General features: G+C 42.3%; 1 protein-coding gene across 2 annotated transcripts in view; it reads left to right on the top strand.

Annotated features, from left to right (window-relative positions):
• Nucleotides 1-13,906, top strand: part of KLKB1 (kallikrein B1) — a 30,646-nt gene extending 16,740 nt beyond the window's left edge. Inside the window, exons 7-15 of one of the 2 annotated variants that reach the window (XM_021939041.2) lie at nucleotides 4,626-4,785; nucleotides 5,904-6,013; nucleotides 6,170-6,332; nucleotides 6,419-6,531; nucleotides 6,687-6,855; nucleotides 9,645-9,820; nucleotides 11,052-11,147; nucleotides 12,813-12,952; nucleotides 13,454-13,906. In XM_021939041.2, coding sequence (XP_021794733.1) covers nucleotides 4,626-4,785; nucleotides 5,904-6,013; nucleotides 6,170-6,332; nucleotides 6,419-6,531; nucleotides 6,687-6,855; nucleotides 9,645-9,820; nucleotides 11,052-11,147; nucleotides 12,813-12,952; nucleotides 13,454-13,645 — 1,319 coding nt within the window. In that variant the 3' untranslated portion in view covers nucleotides 13,646-13,906. Of the gene's footprint in view, nucleotides 1-4,625; nucleotides 4,804-5,890; nucleotides 6,014-6,169; nucleotides 6,333-6,418; nucleotides 6,532-6,686; nucleotides 6,856-9,644; nucleotides 9,821-11,051; nucleotides 11,148-12,812; nucleotides 12,953-13,453 lie in introns of those variants that run through there. The other variant, XM_017959284.3, reaches the window with a different exon arrangement.
• Nucleotides 13,907-19,767: the final 5,861 nt, after the last annotated feature.

Below are 19,767 nucleotides of genomic sequence, written 5' to 3'. Positions count from 1 at the left end.
AAGGGAAACAGGCCCTTGCAAAGAAGGTAATGTGGAGTGGGTAGCCGCTGTATTAATTACGAAGGGGATGGACTTGCCCTCCACTGTAAGAGTTGCCCAAGGCGTCTGTGATGGTCCAGGAGGCTTCTGAGGCGATCAGGCAGCGGCAGTTTTCAGCTGCTAAGCTGAGAAGATCTGGGAAGGAGTCAGTCAGAGAGCCTTGGGTCAGAGTTCCAGGGGCTCTGGGAGTGGCTGCGGGGTGAGTTGGAGAATCCAATTTCCACTGGGGTCCCACACAGATGGGACACAGCTTAGGAGGAATCCTCGGCTGTGGGCATTCCTTGGCCCAGTGGCCAGATTTCTGGCACTTGAAACAAGATCCTAATGGAGGAGGTCCTGTAGGAATGCTTGGCCACTGCAGCTTAGGCATTTTGAAGTTTTTGTGTGCTGGAGATGTGGCTGGGTTTTGTCTCACAGCAGAGGCAAGGAATTGCAACTCAGAAATATGTTGCTACTTGTCTGCCTCTACTCTATTATTGTACACCTTGAAGGCAAGATTAATTAAGTCCCGCTGTGGGGTTTGAGGGCTGGAATCTAATTTTTGGTGGTTTTTTTTTAAATATCAGGAGCTGACTGGGTGATAAAATGTGTATTGAGAATAAGACAGCTTTCTGGCCCTTCTGGGTCTAGGGCTGTAAAGCATCTCAAGGTTGCTGCCAAATGAGCCATGAACTGGGCTAGGCTTTTTATATTTGATGAAAAAGAGCCTAAACGCTAACTGATTTGGGAGAAGTCACATAAAGAAGAAGGAGCATTAATCTTGACTATGCCTTTAGCTCCAGCCACCTCTTTAGGAGGAAATTGTTGGGCAGGTGAGAGGGCCAGGTGTGAAGCCGGACTGGGTGTGAGGAGGGGAGGTGATAGAAGGATTATAGGGTGGAGGAGCAGAGGCTGAGGGAGAATTGGGACCTGGCTCAGTCTGGCGAGGAGCAGCCTGGGGAGGAGGGGAGAGGTCAGATGGGTCCATAGAAAAGGAAGATTGGAAAGACTCAGCAACGCTTGGGGTTGGGATTGAGGGGACAGGCGGGAGGGAAAGAAGGAAGATTTGGGATGAGTTGCATTGGGAACAAAGACTAGGGAGGGACTGATGTGTAAAAGAATGCCTGGACGTCAGGCAGCTCAGACCATTTGCCCATTTTACAACAAGAATTATCTAGATCTTATAGGATGGAAAAATTGAAAGTGCCGTTTCCTGGCTATTTGGAACCATTGTCAAGATTCTATTGGGGTTAAGTGGCATTGCAGAAGAAAATAAGGTGTTTTGGTTTTAGGTCAGGTGTGAGTTGAAGAGGTTTTAAGTTCTTGAGAACATAGGCTAAGGGAGAAGAAGGAGGAGTGGAGGGTGGAAAGTTGCCTATAGTGAATGAGGCAAGCCCAGAGAAAAGAGAGGGTAGAGACACGGAGAGAAGGGGTCAGGGTGCTTGCCCCCCAGGAAAGTGGTGCTTGCCACTAAGGGTGAAGGATCAAGGCAGGCATCCCTGCGGTGATCAGACACCTCTGAAACATGGGCGCATAATCAAGCAGGTGTCCCTGTAGTGATTAATCACCAAGGGAAGACTGTCTTCCCGAGTCCATGACCGGTGCCAGAGTTTTGGGTTCACAGATAAAACGCGTCTCCTCTGTCTCTACCAGAAAATGAAATGAATTGAAATTAAGAGAAGGGAGAGATTGAAGGATGGCGCCAAGATTAAAAGGAGAAAGAGGTTGAGGGATAGTGAGAGAGATTGGATAAGAGAGTAAAAAGAGGCCATTTACCCGATTTAAAATCGGTGAGATGTTCCTTGGGCTGGTTGGTCTGAGGACCAGAGGTCGTAGGTGGATATTTCTCACAGAGCAAAGAGCAGGAGGACAGGGGATTGATTGATCTCCCAAGGGAGGTCCCCCAATCCGTGTCACGGCACCAAATGTCATGTGCACCCGTGTGAAGAGACCACTAAACAGGCTTTGTGTGAGCAATAAAGCTTTTTAATCATCTGGGTGCAGGTGGGCTGAGTCAGAAAAGAGAGTCAGTGAAGGGAGATAGGGGTGGGCCGTTTTATAGGATTTGGGTGGGTAATAGAAAATTACAGTCAAAGGGGTTGTTCTCTGATGGGCAGGGTCGGAGCTCACAAGGTGCTCAGTGGGTGAGCTTCTGAGCCAGGAGAAGGAATTTCATAAGGTGATGTCATCAGTTAAGGCAGGAACTGGCCATTTTCACTTCTTTTGTCATTCTTCAGTTACTTCAGGCCATCTGGATGTATGCGTGCAGGCTTGGGCCCAGAGACCTGACATTTAACATGAATAAATGTGAAGTTCTTAGAATCATACATACACATTGGAAAAGATGGGGTTTAATAGCACTTTATAAGGAGACTTGAAGAATGTTTGAGAATCCACTATGAAGCTGCTGAAAATATCAAGAAAATTTAATTCTTATGTATATAAATAATGTGTCTGTTTTACATGAATTCCCTCTATCAAGTTTGGTATTTTAATATAGCATATATTATTTTTTCGTAGTAGATTTAAAATTTTTGATGTATAATTTAGATAACATAAAATTAACCCTTTGAAAGTGTACAACTCGGTGGTTTTTAGTATATCCACCTGATTTCACAAGAATCATCACTATCTAGTTCCAGAACATTTTTATTACCACTGAAGAAAGACTGTATCCATTGGCAGTCTTTCTCCATTGCCTACTCCTCCAATCCCCTGGCAACCACTAATCTAGTTTCTATGTCTGTGGACTTGACTCTTCGGGACATTTTACATAAATGGAATCATGCAATGCAGCACATTTTGCATCTAGCTTTTTTCATCTGGAGTGTTTTCAAGGCTCATTCGTATTCTAGCATATATCGGTACTTTGTTCCTATTTAGGACTAAATAGTATTCTATTATATGAATAAACCATATTTTGTTTATATACTTAGTTTGATGAACATTTGAGTTGTTTCTGGATTTTTTTTTTTTTTTTGCCTCTTATGAATAATGCTGCAATGGACAGCAGTTTTTGTGTAGGCATACATTTTAAATTCTCTTATGTATATACTTAGGATTAAAATTGTTGGATCATACAGTAACTCCATGTTTAACTTTTTGATGAAGTGTCAAACTGTTTTTGAGAGCAGCTACACAATTTTACATTCTTACCAGCAACAACTGAGTGCTTCAATCTCTCTACAACCTTAACAACACTTGTTATTGTCTTTTTTATTATTGCCTTTCTAGGCAGTGTGAAGTGGTGTCTCACTGTGGTTTTGATATGTATTTCCCTAATGACTAATAATGTTGTGTATCTTTTCATATGCTTATTATCAATTTGAATAAATTCTTTGGGGGAAATCTCTGTTTAAATCCTTTAGCCATTAAAAATAATTGGGTTATTTTGTTTTCATTGTTGAGTTGTATGAACTCTTTATATACTCTGGATACTACACTCTTGTAACATATTATTGGCAAATTTTCTGTGCATCTGCAGGTCATCTTTTCACTTTAGTGATGGTGTTCTCTGAAGCGCAAAAGTTTTTAAACTTGATGAAATACAGTCTGGCTTTATTCTTGCATGTGCTTTACCTAAAATGCCAAAACCTAATTCATGGTTATGAAGATTTTTACATATGATTTGTTCTTAGAGGTTTATAGTTTTAGCTCTTACATTTAGGCATTTGATGCATTTTAAATTAAATTTTGTATATGGTGTAAAGTAGGAATCCAACTTAATTCTTGTATGTGGATATTCAGTTATTCCATTGTCTTGAAACCCTTTTCAAAATCAATTTTCTATAAATGTAAGAGTTTATTTTTAGACCATCAGTTCTATCCCATTGACCTGTATGTCTGTCCTAATGCCAGTTACACACAGTCTTGATTACCATAACTTCGTAGTAAGTTTTGAACTCAGACAGTCTGAGTGCTTTTATTTTGTTCTTTTTCAAGATTAATTTGGTTATTCCGGATCTTTTGCATTTCCATATGAATTGTAGGTTGGTTGTCAATTTCTGCAACCAGAAGGCAGCAGGATTTTGACAGAGAGTGCATTGAATCTGTAGACCAATGAGTATCAATAGAATTATGTGTTATCAAATTTAGTAAACTACATAAACGATAGGAACACAGCTAAAATAAAACTAAGATATAAGATCATATTAATGTAATGTTAATAAAAGTAGATTGTCTCCCATTCTAATTTTAATGGGCACAAGGCATTTTTGTTAATCACTTCTTATTAAATAATTTTTTATAATATTCAGGAAAATACAACAACAAAAAACCCTTACCCCCAAAGGCCTCAGAGGCAGAGTAATAGAAGGAAAACGTAAACACATGCTGAGTAATGCAAACATTTGGCAACGGTGGTGACTGGAGCTGGGAGCACAGCTTTTATTTCTCTGACATAGGAGTTTGCCCTTTAGAGTTGGACCAGTTTTGCCTTCCTCTAAATGACAAACAGTTTGGAGGTATTTTAAAGGACGTTTTGTCACTTAGGACGTTTAGTACCATGAATAATATAAATAGTCATAATTCCTTAATTATGATGACAAAATACAAGCGAATTTAGCATCGTGTGGTTTCCTAAGGATCATCTCTCTCTGAGTTCACAGGTTGTCACATGAACATCTTCCAGCATCTTGCCTTCTCGGATGTGGATGTTGCCAGAGTTCTCGCCCCAGATGCTTTTGTGTGTCGAACCATCTGCACCTATCATCCCAGCTGCCTCTTCTTTACGTTCTATACGAATGCATGGAAGATCGAGTCACAAAGGCCAGTATGCATGGCTAGCACTTGCTGCTGTACTTTCATCAATTTTATTTTAGAGTCTGAGTTTTTAAAAGTTTCCTTCATTTCCCTCAAAACACTTGGACCTGCAGTTTAAGTAGGTACTTTTCTGCCAGGTGCAGATTAGTTAAGAGATTAGCAGACTTGTCTGCCTGTCTTCTCTTACTTTAAAACACAGGTTACCGGACGGGCGCGGTGGCTCACGCCTGTAATCCCAGCACTGTGGGAGGCCGAGGCGGGCGGATCACGAGGTCAGGAGATCGAGACCATCCTGGCTAACACGGTGAAACCCCGTCTCTACTAAAAATACAAAAAATTAGCCGGGCGTGGTGATGGGCACCTGTAGTCCCAGCTACTCGGGAGGCTGAGGCAGGAGAATGGCGGGAACCCGGGGGGCGGAGCTTGCAGTGAGCCAAGATGGCGCCGCTCACTCCAGCCTGGGCCACAGAGAGACTCCGCCTCAAAAACAAAACAAAACAAAACAAAACAAAACAAAAAAAACACGTTACCATTGAATCCAGGAAGCAATAGCCATGAGAACAAAGAAGGATCTGACGCCTTTGAATGAAGATTCAAAACACGATCTTCACGTTTTGTATTAGCTTGGAGTAAAAGCCACTCCCTGGCAGAATATCCCTTAAGCTTGTTGCCTCTTCCCTTTGTTTCAGAAACTAGAGCTCTGTTTATTCTGATCAAGGCTCTGTCCCACTCTCTTTATCTCAGATAACCCACCCTCTTCTACACACCGCATGGAGCTAAGAGAAGGGTGCCTAGTTACGGAATATCATCGGCAGCATAAACTCCCAGAATTTCTTCTTTGATTTTTTTGTTTGTTTGTTTTTCCAGTTAGAAGGTGGAACTTCGTCACTGTCCTCTCTTCAGGTTGTCTGTGCCTATTAGTTTTCTCCAGAGGGAGATGTGGTTTGATTTACATTTAATCTCTGCAATTTATTAGAGTCCTGTAGTCGGATTTACTTGGAAGAGAGTTTCCCAAAAGAATAAAATTTGCCAACTTCCTTTTTGGGTGTGAGCTGCTTTTGTATTTGCCTAATGCCTTTAATGCAAACTTCTTTCTTTCTCTCTTGCTTTTTTTTAAAAAATAGAAATGTTTGTTTTCTTAAAACATCTGAAAGTGGCACACCAAGTTCCTCTACTCCTCAAGAAAACACCACATCTGGATACAGCCTTTTAACCTGCAAAAAAACTTTACCTGGTAACGTGATTCAATAATAATATTACATAAAACGTAACATATTCCATGACTTAACAGCAACAGTGTTGAAACAATCCACAAGGTAACAGAAACTTGTGTAAATGTCGTTCATTGCTTTTCTCATTTGGTATCTTTTCGTGTTTATAATTGACACAGAACCCTGCCATTCTAAAATTTACCCGGGAGTTGACTTTGGAGGAGAAGAATTGAATGTGACTTTTGTTAAAGGAGTGAATGTTTGCCAAGAGACTTGTACAAAGATGATTCGCTGTCAGTTTTTCACTTATTCTTTACTACCAGAAGACTGTAAGGAGGAGAAGTAAGGGACATTTTATTTTTCGTGATCATTTCATATTCTTTTTCCCCCAGTGAAGGCTTACTCTTTCTACTGTTCATTTCATGTAGGTGTAAGTGTTTCTTAAGATTATCTTCGGATGGTTCTCCAACTAGGATTACATATGGGACACAAGGGAGCTCTGGTTACTCTTTGAGATTGTGTAACACTGGGGACAGCTCTGGTGAGTAACCTCACTTTTTCATGGAACTGTAAGGGATGTCTGTCATGTTGATAGTGTGCTTAGTCTTAAGGAATTATATGTCTTGTTCTCCTTGGTTAGAAGGGACTTTGATTCACTTCTAATTTCAACCATTGGCGTCAACACTCTTGTTTCAGTCTGCACAACAAAAACAAGCTCACGCATTGTTGGAGGAACAAACTCTTCTTGGGGAGAGTGGCCCTGGCAGGTGAGCCTGCAGGTGAAGCTGATGGCTCAGAGGCACCTGTGTGGAGGGTCACTCATAGGACACCAGTGGGTCCTCACTGCTGCCCACTGCTTTGATGGGTAAGTGTTGGATGCATCTCATCCAGAGTCTTACCTTGACTTTTCATTTTGAAGGTTCTGTGATCAGCTGCTTCACTGTCATGTGACTTTATGAATAGAGACGTGTTAAAGCAGGGATGGTATTCACAACATTTAACTAGCAGAGTCCAAGCACTGACCAGTCTGACCATCATAACAGAGTGTGGTCTCTGTACAGGACTGATGGCCCTGGGTGGGTATTCTCCCACAGAAAGAGAAACAAACACAATACACCCCTCCTCCAACCCACCGCCCACCACCAATCCCACCACCCATCCCACCACACAACCCACCACCCATCCTGACACCAATCCCGACACCAATTCCACCACCAATCCCACCACCACCCACCACCAATCCCACCACCAATCCCACCACCAGTCCCAACGCTACCCTCCACCAATCCTTCCACCAATCCACCACCCACCCCACCAATCCCTCCACCAAATCCATTCCTGATTCCACCAGTCCAGTCCACCATCCATCCATTCCACCACTGTCCATTCCATCCTGAGTCCACCACCACCCTGTCCACCACCTTCAGTCCCTGTCCACCAAGTCCTTCCATCCACCAATCCACCACCACCACCAGTCCACCACCACCAGTCCACCACCAGTCCACCAATCCACCACCACCACCACCAGTCCTCCGATCCAGTCACCACCCGCCAGTCCACCACCACCACCAGTCCCACCAGCAGTCCTACCACCAATCCCTCCACCAATCCACCACCAATCCCACCACCCACCACCAATCCCACCACCACCCACCACCAATCCCACCACCAATCCCACCACCACCCACCACCAATCCCACCAGCAGTCCTACCACCAATCCTTCCACCAATCCCACCACCAATCCACCACCCACCAATCCCAGCACCACCCACCACTAATCCCACCACCAATCCCACCAGCAATCCCACCAGCAATAAATCAAAGACTTATTTCTCAGGTCCATAGAAATGTTACTTCTTGCTTTTTGATTAATAAATATACTAATAATAATTTTTAAAAGTGAGAGTTTTGTACTCCGTATATTTCAACGTATATAATTTGATCTATTTCAGTTTTATTGGTCAAATAGTAGACATGTTAGGTAAGTCTTAAAATACTGAGGTTTTGGAGTTAGACAAAACATGGCTTGAGTGATAGCTTTGCTGCTTATTAGAGGTGTGGCCCTAGGAGATTTGTAAATCTCTCTGAGCTTTATTTTATCTAAAATATAAATAATAATAGTACCTAATTTGTAAGGTTATTGGGAGGATTAAGTGACACATTTAAAATGCTTAGTACTATATGTCAAACATGAACACTGCTCAACAAATGTAAACTATGATTTCTATATTCAATAAGAAGTGTAGAAATGGACAAAGCATATGAAAAAGCAAAAGAAATACTAGAAGACACTTGATTTTTCTAAAAAATAAACACAAAGTATTTTTGTTTTAGTGAAATTCATGCTTAGATGCTGTGTACTAGGATTGAACATACAGCCGCCAAAATATAGCAGTTGGTGGTACACGTGGGTGGAGCAAGACCCCTCCCCCTTGTCACCGTGAAGGGGCTCCGCCATACATGCCCTTGCATGTGGTTTAAAGGTGGTTGGCCTGGAAGAAAAGGCCCAAGTTGGGAAACAGTAGGTGTCTTTTTTACTAAATGAACTCCAATTTGAGACCAGGAATTTTCATTCTTGAAGGCTCAGTATTGTAAGTTTATAAGAGATAATAGACATAAAAGTATGATGATTTCATTTAAAAAAGGCTCCTTTGCGCGTGCTATCTCTGTTATTTTTTCTAGAATATTGTGCACACATGCCTTGCACCACTTGGTGATGATAAAGATTTCTAGATCTTTGCACAGAATAAGGCTTTGCTTTAGATCATAATTTTGGATGTACTTAGTATGTATTCATCTTTTAAAGAATAAATTTAAATTTTCATACTTTCATATATATATATACACACACACACATACACAAACACACGCACACACTTTATTTTAATATTTTATTTATTTATTTATTGAGATGGAATCTCACTCTGTCACCCAGGCTGGAGTGCAGTGGCAGGATCTCGGCTCACTGCAGCCTCTGCCTCCCAGGTTCAAGCGAGTCTCCTGCCTCATCCTCCTGAGTAGCTGGGATTACAGGCATGCACCACCATGCCCAACAAATTTTTGTATTTTCAGTAGAGACGAGGTTTCACCATGTTGGTCAGGCTGGCCTTAAACTCCTGGCCTCAAGTGATCCACCCGCCTCGGCTTCCCGAAGTGCTGGGATTACAGGTATGAGCCACGGTGCCCGGCCGTATAGAGATATTTTAAACAACACTGAAGTCCTCCTACTCTGCCTAATTAGAAGAGCATTGAAAGATCAGTCTGACTTCTTGATAGTTCTGAATTTAATGGAGCAATGAGGTGCAGCTTTGGTGAATGAGCTTAATTTGTCCATGATAAATTGCTAGTCTCTTCCCACTACAGTGTCTCTCAAAAATGGGACAGCAACATTCTTTGTGTTTTCACTTGCAGTAAGTACGCATGATACAATTACATAAATGTACACTTTTCAGTTTGTTAAACAGAATCTTCAGAGATTCACGTCTGCCGCTATTGGTGATGAGAAATGGCCAGTAGGAGGAATTAGGTAGGAGAAAATACGTCCTATGTAGTATTTCCTTCCCAGTTCTCTTTGAAAGAGAGTGATAGGAAAAAGGAACAATATTGAAGGAAGGCCTTCCCAGTTTCAAATAGGTTTTATTTTTCTCTCCTAGGCTTCCCTTACCGGATGTTTGGCGCATTTATAGTGGCATTTTAAATCTGTCAGACATTACAAAAGAAACACCTTTCTCACAAATAAAAGAGATCATTATTCACCAAAACTATAGAATCTCAGAAGGGAATCATGATATCGCCTTAATAAAGCTCCAGGCTCCTTTGAATTACACTGGTATGTAGCGTATGTAAGAAGGCGGATAGCAGAATTGTACTGGATGATATTTTCATATCAGTTTGAACAAGAGGGCAGATCTAGAGAGACTGTCGTTATTTTCTGACCGGTGGAGTTGAGGGAAAGGTGAGGGTTGCATGGGAAGTGAAGATCCCACGACTTGCCATGAAATCTCTTCTACGTGAAGAGCAAGAAATGTGAATTAGTTCTTTCAGGGAGGAGCACAGCTGCATGCAGGTGATGGAAATAATGGACGGAGGAGACGTCTGTGCTGTCTGAGAGGCACCGGGCTTCTTTTGACAAGAGTAGCAGAACTGTCATTGCTTTGGGCTTAGGGATATTAGAATGTGTGAGGACCAGTGGGACTAGATACATATTTCCAGGTATAATTTGGGTAGGAAAGAGACTGATGCCGAAAGAAGCCCTGGAAAGGCCAGAGCATCGTGATCAGAGGTGTTGCCTTTGGAGGTTCATTGCTGCCAGGAGCTGAATACCCACTGTATCCAATAACATTAATGGCCAGGCACGGTGGCTCACGCCTGTAATCCCCACACTTTGGGATGCCCAGGTGGGAGGATTGCTTGAGGTCAGGAGTTTGAGATCAGCCTGGGCAACACAGTGAGACCCTGTCTCTACATAAAATTACAAAAAAAAACACAATTAACTGGGTGTGGTGGTGTGCACCTGTAGTCCATGCTAGTCAGGAGGCTGAGACAAGAGGATCATGTCAGCCCAGGAGGTCAAGGCTGTAGTGAGCCAAGATCGTGCCACTGCACACAATTATGTGACCTTGGGCAAGTTGCTTTACCTCTTTGCACCTCTTAATTTCCTCATCTGTAAAATGAGGATGATAATTTCTTCCTGGGTTTGTTGTAATAATCAATACATTAAAGCACTTCATGTCTGGAACAGTGAAGACACCCTGCTATGACTATTAAGGATAGCATACACGGAATAAGACGCAGGAACTTCTAAATGTTTTTGACCGTAGATTTAGGTTCTGAGTTTTAAGAATGTAACTCAGGAAATTGTAACACCAAAAAGGTCATGTGAAAAATGGTGGTGACAAATTTTCTTGAATCAATAGCCTTAGAAGTTGGGCAGAAAGCAAAAAAGTTATTCTTGGTGCTACTCTATAGAAAGAGAAGACAGAAAAAGAAAAAGATGTATTTTTAAAGTCTATATCCATAACTTTATTTGACCAAACTCTAATTTAAAAATTATGTTTCAGAATTCCAAAAACCAATATGCCTACCTTCCAAAGGTGACACAAACACAATTTATACCAACTGTTGGGTAACTGGATGGGGCTTCTCGAAGGAAAAAGGTACAGCATGATGCTTTAAATATTGCTTCTAGAGTAAGTCTTACACGTTGAGATGCATGGAGTGGGTAGTTTTAATCGGCTTCTCTCTGAAATTATATCAAACCCCTTTATCTTTCCTACCTATTTATTCCCAAATATTTATTCAGTTATTCTTAAAAAACGTATTTTTGCTTTGGCTTGAAAAAAAATTTTAGGGAGAATTTTAAGCATCTTACTTCATTCTAAAGATCATTTGCTTGACTTCGCACGAAGGATTGTCCCCATCTAAGGCTGACAAGCCTGTGCAAGACCATCTGGTCCTCAGTGTTAGCAGCATTCCCATCTCCCAATACCATGTTCTCCTTTGATGCTAATGGCCAGGAGCACAGGCAGGCGTGTCGCCTCTCTCTGTGGCGAGTTCTTCATCTTCTTCTTCCAGGCACCCTTCCTGCAATCTGAGGAAGCCTAGGAACCACTTCTCTAACAATGCTTTTAAATGCTTAAATAAAATACACAGGATTACAAAAGAAACCAAGTGAAGTGCAAGACAGTTCTCAAAATACTTTCAAAAAGTACTACAATAATATATATGCCTCTTCATTAATCCTCTACATAGCAAGTTATTCTAATACCAAACATACTTTCGAAATAGTGGTGAGCACAAATGGCATTTTCACTTATCTGCCACAACTGAAAAGTGATATGAAAATATCTGTAATCTCTGTTGATGGCAAAGTCATAGGTGCCACTGATACTGCTGTGTTTGTTGTCTGCATTCATAATCGAAGGGAGTGGTAGGCTTCATCTGGAGGTTTGTGAAAACAAAGACTTTTTTTCTACACAAATTTATAAACCATGTGAATTCTTTCTGAGGACCTTAGGTTTGCAATTCCTACTTGTGGGTATCTGGAGTGTTCCAATTGTCCTTGAACTTTTTAAGAAACAGACCAGTCTCCCTTTCCAAAATTACGTTCCTGATAGACACTATGGAGAATAATATCTGTGTCATTCTTTACAGAAGAAGGTAGCTTGCCAAACTCTCTCCATCTTTCCCGATTCAGTCCTTAGTTCAAGTGATTCACATTTTTAGATTTTTTACTGGTAATCTGAGACAAGAAGAAATTAAAAGTAATTGTCACTAAGCAACGAAAGCTCCCAACACTGTCCTCCCCATGAGACATGCTCGCTTGCATTTACTCAAAAACAAAAGACCTCAAGACCCCTCTGTCGCGAAAACTCAGAGGGCTTTTCAGAAACGATAGGGCTTTCAATTATAATTTGGAATATATGAAACAAAAAAATGAAAAGTGAGAACTTCCAGGCTTTGGATTTTTGTAGGTGATAAATATAAAATGGGATTTCTGGGGGACTGTTACCGAGATGAGGGGATGGCAGAAGACACGGAAGAAAGGTCTCCAGTCAGCCCAGGGTGCTGGGCTTGTCCCGACACCACACAGGTAATAAGAGGACAGTGCAGGGCTCCGTCTCTCTCTCTCTCTCTCTCTCTGTGTGTGTGTGTGTGTGTGTGTGTGTGTGTAACACTACCTTCCTAATTTTTACTATTTGTATTCAAAGATACGGCCCTTATAAAAAAGTACACTGCTCTGATTCACTTGAAAACTTATTTCCATATTTACTATTTATTATGTTTCCTCCCTCTGAAGTTATATATTGATTACTTCACAGGTGAAATCCAAGATATTCTACAAAAGGTAAATATTCCTTTGGTAACAAATGAAGAATGCCAGAAAAGATATCAAGATTATAAAATAACCCAACGGATGGTCTGTGCTGGCTATAAAGAAGGGGGAAAAGATGCTTGTAAGGTAATGCATGAGATTATGAAAAACACAATAGGCTGCTTGAGAAAATTCACTTCAAAATATATTTTCTAATAGCATAATTTATTATAGTTTTTAAAAAAATTCAGAGACAAATGATCTGAAAAATTTATAAGCAACTTTTAACAAATTGAATATATACAATACATATTTATATTATTCATGATGTATGTCACAATCTATGCATGTGCTAATTTAAGAGGGACAAAAATACATACAATAATTGCACTAAAATATAAAAACATTAGATTTCTTTGTCATTGGGATGATGATATCAAGATTCCTTTGTTAGATTTATTTCAGAATTGAAGAGGGGATACAAAAAATGCAGGCACATGAGATACTTGGAGAACTTTAAGAAAGTTGTGTGTGTGTGTGTGTGTGTGTGTGTTGCTGTGTAGTGGACTACAGAATTTTAGAGGTGGTCACTTATTTGAGTCCCATTGTCATAACTTTCTACCATTTTATTTTTCCCCTGTGACTCAGGGAGATTCAGGGGGTCCCTTAGCTTGCAAACACAATGGAATGTGGCGTTTGGTGGGCATCACCAGCTGGGGCGAAGGCTGTGCCCGCAGGGAGCAACCTGGTGTCTACACCAAAGTCGCTGAGTACATGGACTGGATTTTAGAGAAAACACAGAGCAGTGATGGAAACGCTCGGATGCAGGCGCCAGCATGAGGAGCAGCCCAGAGTCTTGGCGAGTTTTACAACCTGGGTTCAAGTCAAATTCTGAGCCTGGGGGTCCTCATCTGCAAAGCATGGAGAGTGGCATCTACTTTGCATCCTGTCATAAGGACAAAAGACAGTGCACTCAGAGCTGCTGAGGACAATGTTTTGCTGAAGCCAGCTTTCAGCATTCAGTAACTGGGAGCTGATAATGTGAAGTCGCAACCGAGATCTCCATGATTGGGTGTTGTAAAATAAAATGGTAAAAGATCACAATTAGCAAGTGTTTTCTTCTGGTTGTGAAACAGAACTGAAAGTAAGTGGTTGAGGTTCTAGCACAGTGCCTGGACTCCCTCTAATTGCACTACTTCTTCTGGAACTCAGTGTATCTCAAAGATGTAATTTCCTCTCCTTGCTGCACCTGGTTAGCCACTGAAACCCACGATTGTCTGCTTCACTTGTGGAAAGAGCTAGCAGGCTTGGGTTCTGTTCTGCCGAGTGGAAGGGAGAACACCTGCGTCACACCCACTTTTATAAGAAAGAGATGGGTTACCTGAACCCATCGGGCATGTTTGCCTCTTGGCCTCCTAACTTTGCTACTGGGGCATGGATAGGAGGGTCCAGGCTGCGCGTGTGGAGGAACTCGAGGGGCTGCAGCATTGCACAGCCTTCACGGTAGGCAAGGAATCTGCTTTGCAAGGGGCATTAGCCCTGGAGGCTCCGTGGATATGGGCTATTGCAATAGTAATTCAAGGAGCATTTTTAGGGTGGCGCATTGGCTCATGCCTGTAATTCCAACAATTTGGGAGATCACAGCAGGTGGATCACTTGAGCCTAGGAGTTCAAGACCAGCTTGGGCAATGTGACGAAACCCCATCTCTACAAAAATTAGCTGGGCGTGGTGGTGCATACCTGTAATCCCAGCTCCCCCAGAAGCTGAGGCAGGAGGATCACTTGAGTGTGGCTGCAGTGAGCAGAGATCGCACTACTGCATTCCAGCCTGGACGACAGAGTGAGACTCTGTCTCAAAAAAAAAAGGAAGCATTGTTAGGTATAAATTACTATTATTTATTTATTTATTTTTGAAAGGAGTCTCGCTCTGTCACCCAGGCTGCAGTGCAGTGGCGCCATCTCGGCTCACTGCAAGCTCTGCCTCCCAGGTTCACAACATTCTCCTGCCTCAGCCTCCCGAGTAGCTGGGATTACAGGTGCCCGCCACCACGCCTGGCTAATTTTTTGTATTTTTAGTAGAAACGGAGTTTCACTGTGTTGGCCAGGATGGTCTCGATCTCCTGACCTTGTGATCCACCTGCCTTGGCCTCCCAAAGTGCTGGGATTACAGACTTGAACCACCGTGCCCGGCCCTGTTAGGTATAAATTATTTCATAAAATTCAGACTTGTAAATTTATTGTAGCCTTTAGAATGGATGATAGAAATCCTTATGCCACACAAATTCCTCATATGCCAGGGCTCACCATAACTGATACCAGCTCACTTGATTCAGCTCAGTTTAACATTTACACAGAATTGGCCATTTACAAAATCTTACATAAGTAGAAAAATAGAAAAGTGAGGTTTTCTGAAAGAGTTTGGGTTTTTCCTTCAATGCTCAACAACAGAGGTCCCCAATCTTTCTGGCACCAGAGACCAGTTTTGTGCAAGACACTTTTTCCATGAACCAGCGTGGTGGGGGGGGGGGTGATTCTGGAATGATTCAAGTGCATGACATTTATTGTGCACTTTATTTCTATTATTACTACATTGTAATATATAATGACATAATTATGCAACTCACCATAATGTAGAATCAGTGGGAGCTCTGAGCTTGTTTTCCTGCAACTAGACAGTCCCATCTGAGGGTGATGGGAGACAGTGACAGATCATCAGGCATTAGATTCTCCTAAGGAAGCTAGATCCCTCGCATGTGCGGTTCACAGTAGGGTTTGAGCTTCTATGAGAATCTCCTGCTGCTGCGGATCTGGCAGGAGGCTGAGCTCAGGTGGTAATGCTTGCTGGCCTGCCACTCACCTCCTGCTGTGCGGCCTGGTTCCAAACAGGCCATGGACGGGGTACTGGTCTGTGTCCCCGGGGTTGGGAACCCCTTCTCAAAGACACACTGGGTGGTAGGAGGGGCTAAAGGTGGAGAGGCTAAAGGAAAACATGAGGTCTGGGCTATCCACAAATCAGATAGTAGGAAACTGAAGAGTTAAAAATTTACTTCGGAATTGAATGGCTTTTGTAAAATCTGGCTAGATTCCATGAAATCATTTTAAAACCGCACTATGTAAACTTTTGCCTTTGCATGCTATGAAGACATTAGTCCTTGTTCGTGTGGATTTTTTTATGTTTAAAAGGGAGAAAACGGTTTGCAATGAAACTCTTCTATCTCAGTCTTTGAGTGTTGACCATCGGGTGTCGGAACAGGACTTTGGAATGCCTGCAGGGTAAACCTTTGGTCTGTGTTAGTCAGGGAATGACCTAGTTTGGTAAAACAGAGGAGAGTTTTGAAATGTGGAACTTTCCCGAGGCATAAACTGTCATTGTAAAGTTGTCAATCAAAGTCTGGTAGGACCGGGATGGTGTCTGGGTCACTCACTGTGTGCTCACACCCAGGGGAAACTGAGGAGCCCTTCACACAGTTACAGCCTCGTGGGACTAAAAAGTGTGAAATGGGCTAAGCAAATGAGAGGCTGGGATGACTTCACTCTTGCCAGGAAGAATGAAGGGAGCAGGCATGGGTCACTGGCAGTTCTACTTCACAAAGGCTGGTGGCAGTGCCAATCCTGCGAGCTGGCCTTGCCCTCCTGCGGCGGCAGTGTACACGTGGCATGCAAGCACATGCGCAAGTCATCTGGCTCCAAGGTCGGCCAAGGGCTCCAACATCTGTCTCAGTCCCTGCCAAGGCATGGGAACCCCCTCTTCAAAACTTGGAACTTTTCCTTTCAATGATTGTTTCTGTCTATCTGCTTTACTTGACTGCGAGCCGCTTCTAGGAAGGCTCTCTCATTCATGTTGCATATAATGGGCATTCAGTAAATGGCTGATGATGATACACTTTTATTACAAAAATAAGGCAATGGAGACTTGAAGAGGTAAAATGATTAGCTCAAGGTCACTGGCAAGGACAGAGCTGGAATGAAGCTCAGTATTCCCGTCCCAGACAATGTCCTCTCACCGATATCCTGCTGCTTCTCACTAGGAGAAGGAGGAAAGATGACAGAGCATTTATAACCACCATCTGTTATTTTCATTAACATCTGACACTGGTGTTTCCCCACCGGGAGCGATTTTGCCCTCCCTTCACCTCAGGAAACATTTGGCAATGTCTAGAGACATTTTCGGTGGTCCTAACGGGAGAGGGTGTGCAACTGGCTGGAGTGGGTAGAGGCCAGGGATGCTGCTAAACATCCTGCGATGTGTGGGACAGCCCCTCACAAAAGAGAGTTACCTGCCCCAATATCAGTAATGCCAGGGTTGAGACAGCCTGACCTCATGTCAGCATTAAAACCTTGTAATGAGAAGAGGACGTTTCAGGAACAGCAAGAAAGGGGTCGTAGGACCTGGCAGGCTGTGCCCTTTCTCTTCTTTGTTTTTGATACATTATATTTGTACATATTCATGGGGCACATGTGAAATTGTGTTATATGCGTGGAACGTGTAATGATCAAGTCAGGGTATTTAGGATACATACCCATCACCCGACCATTTCTATGTGTTGAGTACATTTCAAGTCCTTTTCTAGCTATTTAGAAAACTATGATACCTTGTTGTTAACTATAGTCACCCTGCTCTTCTATCAAACATTAGAATGTATTCCTTCTGTCTAACTCTATGGTTGCACCCATTCAGCAACCTCTCTTCGCCCCCACCCCCCACCCCCAACCCACACACCCTTCCCAGCCTCTGGTAACCACCATATACTCTCTACCACCATGAAATCATCTTTTATGGAATCATGCGATGTTTGTCTTTCTGTGCTTGGCTTATTTTTGACATAATAACCTCCAGTTCCATCACGTTGGATGGAACACTTACCATAATGACCTCCAGTTCCATCCACGTTGCTGCAAATGAAAGATTTCCTTCTTTTTTATTGTGTCTGTTTTCAAAGCGGGTTTTGATAGGCGAGAGAAGGGGCTCTGAGAGTTGATTAGGGCCATGCCTGAGAAGGGGTCTCAGTCAACTGATGCCACTGTGGTCATTCCTGTCCCAAGCGGAAGGCTTTAGGTCACAATATGTCCAATACATCTCCCACCTATGATCCACTGGATCCCACCTATGATCCACTGGTCCCACCTATGATCCACTGGATCCCACCTATGATCCACTGGTCCCAATAAACCTTGGGACCCCCAAAATCACGAAGCCACATGGAAAAGTCAAGCTGGGAACTGCATTGGGCAAACCTTCCTCCCATTCTATTCCTAAATAAGATAGCTTTTTTAAGCTATAAGAAGCCTTTTTTAAGCTTTAAAAAGGTTTTAAAAAGCTGCATTCCTCACAATTTGCCCACAAGGAAGTTCCTTGTGGAAAGAGGACAGGCAGAAGCCAGAGTCACCCCTCTGCTGACATGAGACAAGTGGGTATCTGATTGCTTCATTTGCCATGTTGTTTCACGGAGCCAGACTAAGGCATGAGTGACTGTGCTTGTAAATTGCATATTTGGTGAAGGGCTAATCGGAAACTCGAAAAAATGCACCTGTTGTCGCTTATCTACCTATGACCTGGAAGCCCCCTTCCCTTCTTCTAGTTGTCCCACCTTTTCAGACCAAACCAATGTACATCTCACGTAGATTGATTGAGGTCTCATGTCTCCCTAAAATGTATAAAATCAGGCTGGGCCCTGACTACCTTGGACGCATGTCATCAGGACCTCAGAAGGCTATGTCATAGGCACATCCTTATCCTTGGCAAAATAAACTTTCTAAATTGACTGAGACCTGTCTCAGATACTTTTTGGTTTACAATCCTAACTTCTGACTGGTACTTGGGTTTCTGCAGACTAACTTCTAGATTCTTCCCAAGACTTTGTCTAGTTATTCCTCATTTTCATCAGGCGTCAAATATTCAAAAACCATTCATTTCACTGAAAAACAATTAGGATAAAAATAGTTGATATCAGAATTTTAAACTGCAATGCATTCGTTGAAAATAATTTTTAAAGAATATCTAGGTCAGTTTAAAAGAAAGGTCTATTTAATCTCAAAGAGTTTCTATGTAGTCAAGACTTTTATTCTAGGCCGGGCACGGTGGCTCACTCCTGTAATTCCAGCACTTGGGAGGCTGAGGCAGGTGGATCGCTTGTGCCCAGGCATTCCAGACCAGCTTGGGCAACACGGCAAAACCCTGTCTCTACAAAAAGTACGAAAATTAGCCATGCGGGGTGATGTGCGGCTGTAGTCCTAGCTGCTCAGGAGGCTGAGGTGGGAGGATCACCTGGTGGCTGCGGTGAGTTGAGATCACACCACTGTACTCCCATCTGGGCGACAGGAGTGAACCCTTGTCTAAAAAATAAAACAAAACAAAACAAAAACTCTTATTCTACTTTTACTTGAAAAGACACAAATTTTTTGAATCCTGATACTATTTCAAAGACCTTAAAGATTTCACTAACTAGCTAAACCAAACTTAGGAAAATATTATTTGATTTTCCAATGAAGCATTTCTCTTATTTAGACCCTTTCTGTTTCTCTCAATAGGGTTGAAGAGTTATCCTTATCTTTTTTTTATTGGGGCTTCAGAAGAGAGATGAGGTTTCATGGAGTAAACAATACAAGGATATAAGGACCTCATATAATCTCACATATCCGTTTTCCATGAAAGCCATTCTTGGCATGAATTTGCCATTCTATGTTTGAGCCTCATAAAAGGCAATGCATCATAAATATGCACTTTTTGGGCAGCTAGAATGTACTTAACTTTAAATGGGAAACTCAAGAAAACAGCTAGGAACTCTTTATGCCAGGATAGGTCAAATGTACTGGCAATAGATCAAATAAAAATATCTGAGTAAATGCCTTCCAGATAGAACATCACTCTAGTTCTTCAGCACTTTACAAAAAGACCTGTTCTCAGTTCACATTCCCTTAATTCCCTGTCATTTCTCCCCTGGTCTTCCAAATATGTTTTTTTA

Source organism: Papio anubis, chromosome 3, assembly GCF_008728515.1.
Source record: "Papio anubis isolate 15944 chromosome 3, Panubis1.0, whole genome shotgun sequence".
NCBI lineage: Eukaryota > Metazoa > Chordata > Mammalia > Primates > Cercopithecidae > Papio > Papio anubis.
The sequence above is the reverse complement of the archived record's forward strand: the minus strand, read 5'-3'. Positions and strand labels throughout refer to the sequence as shown.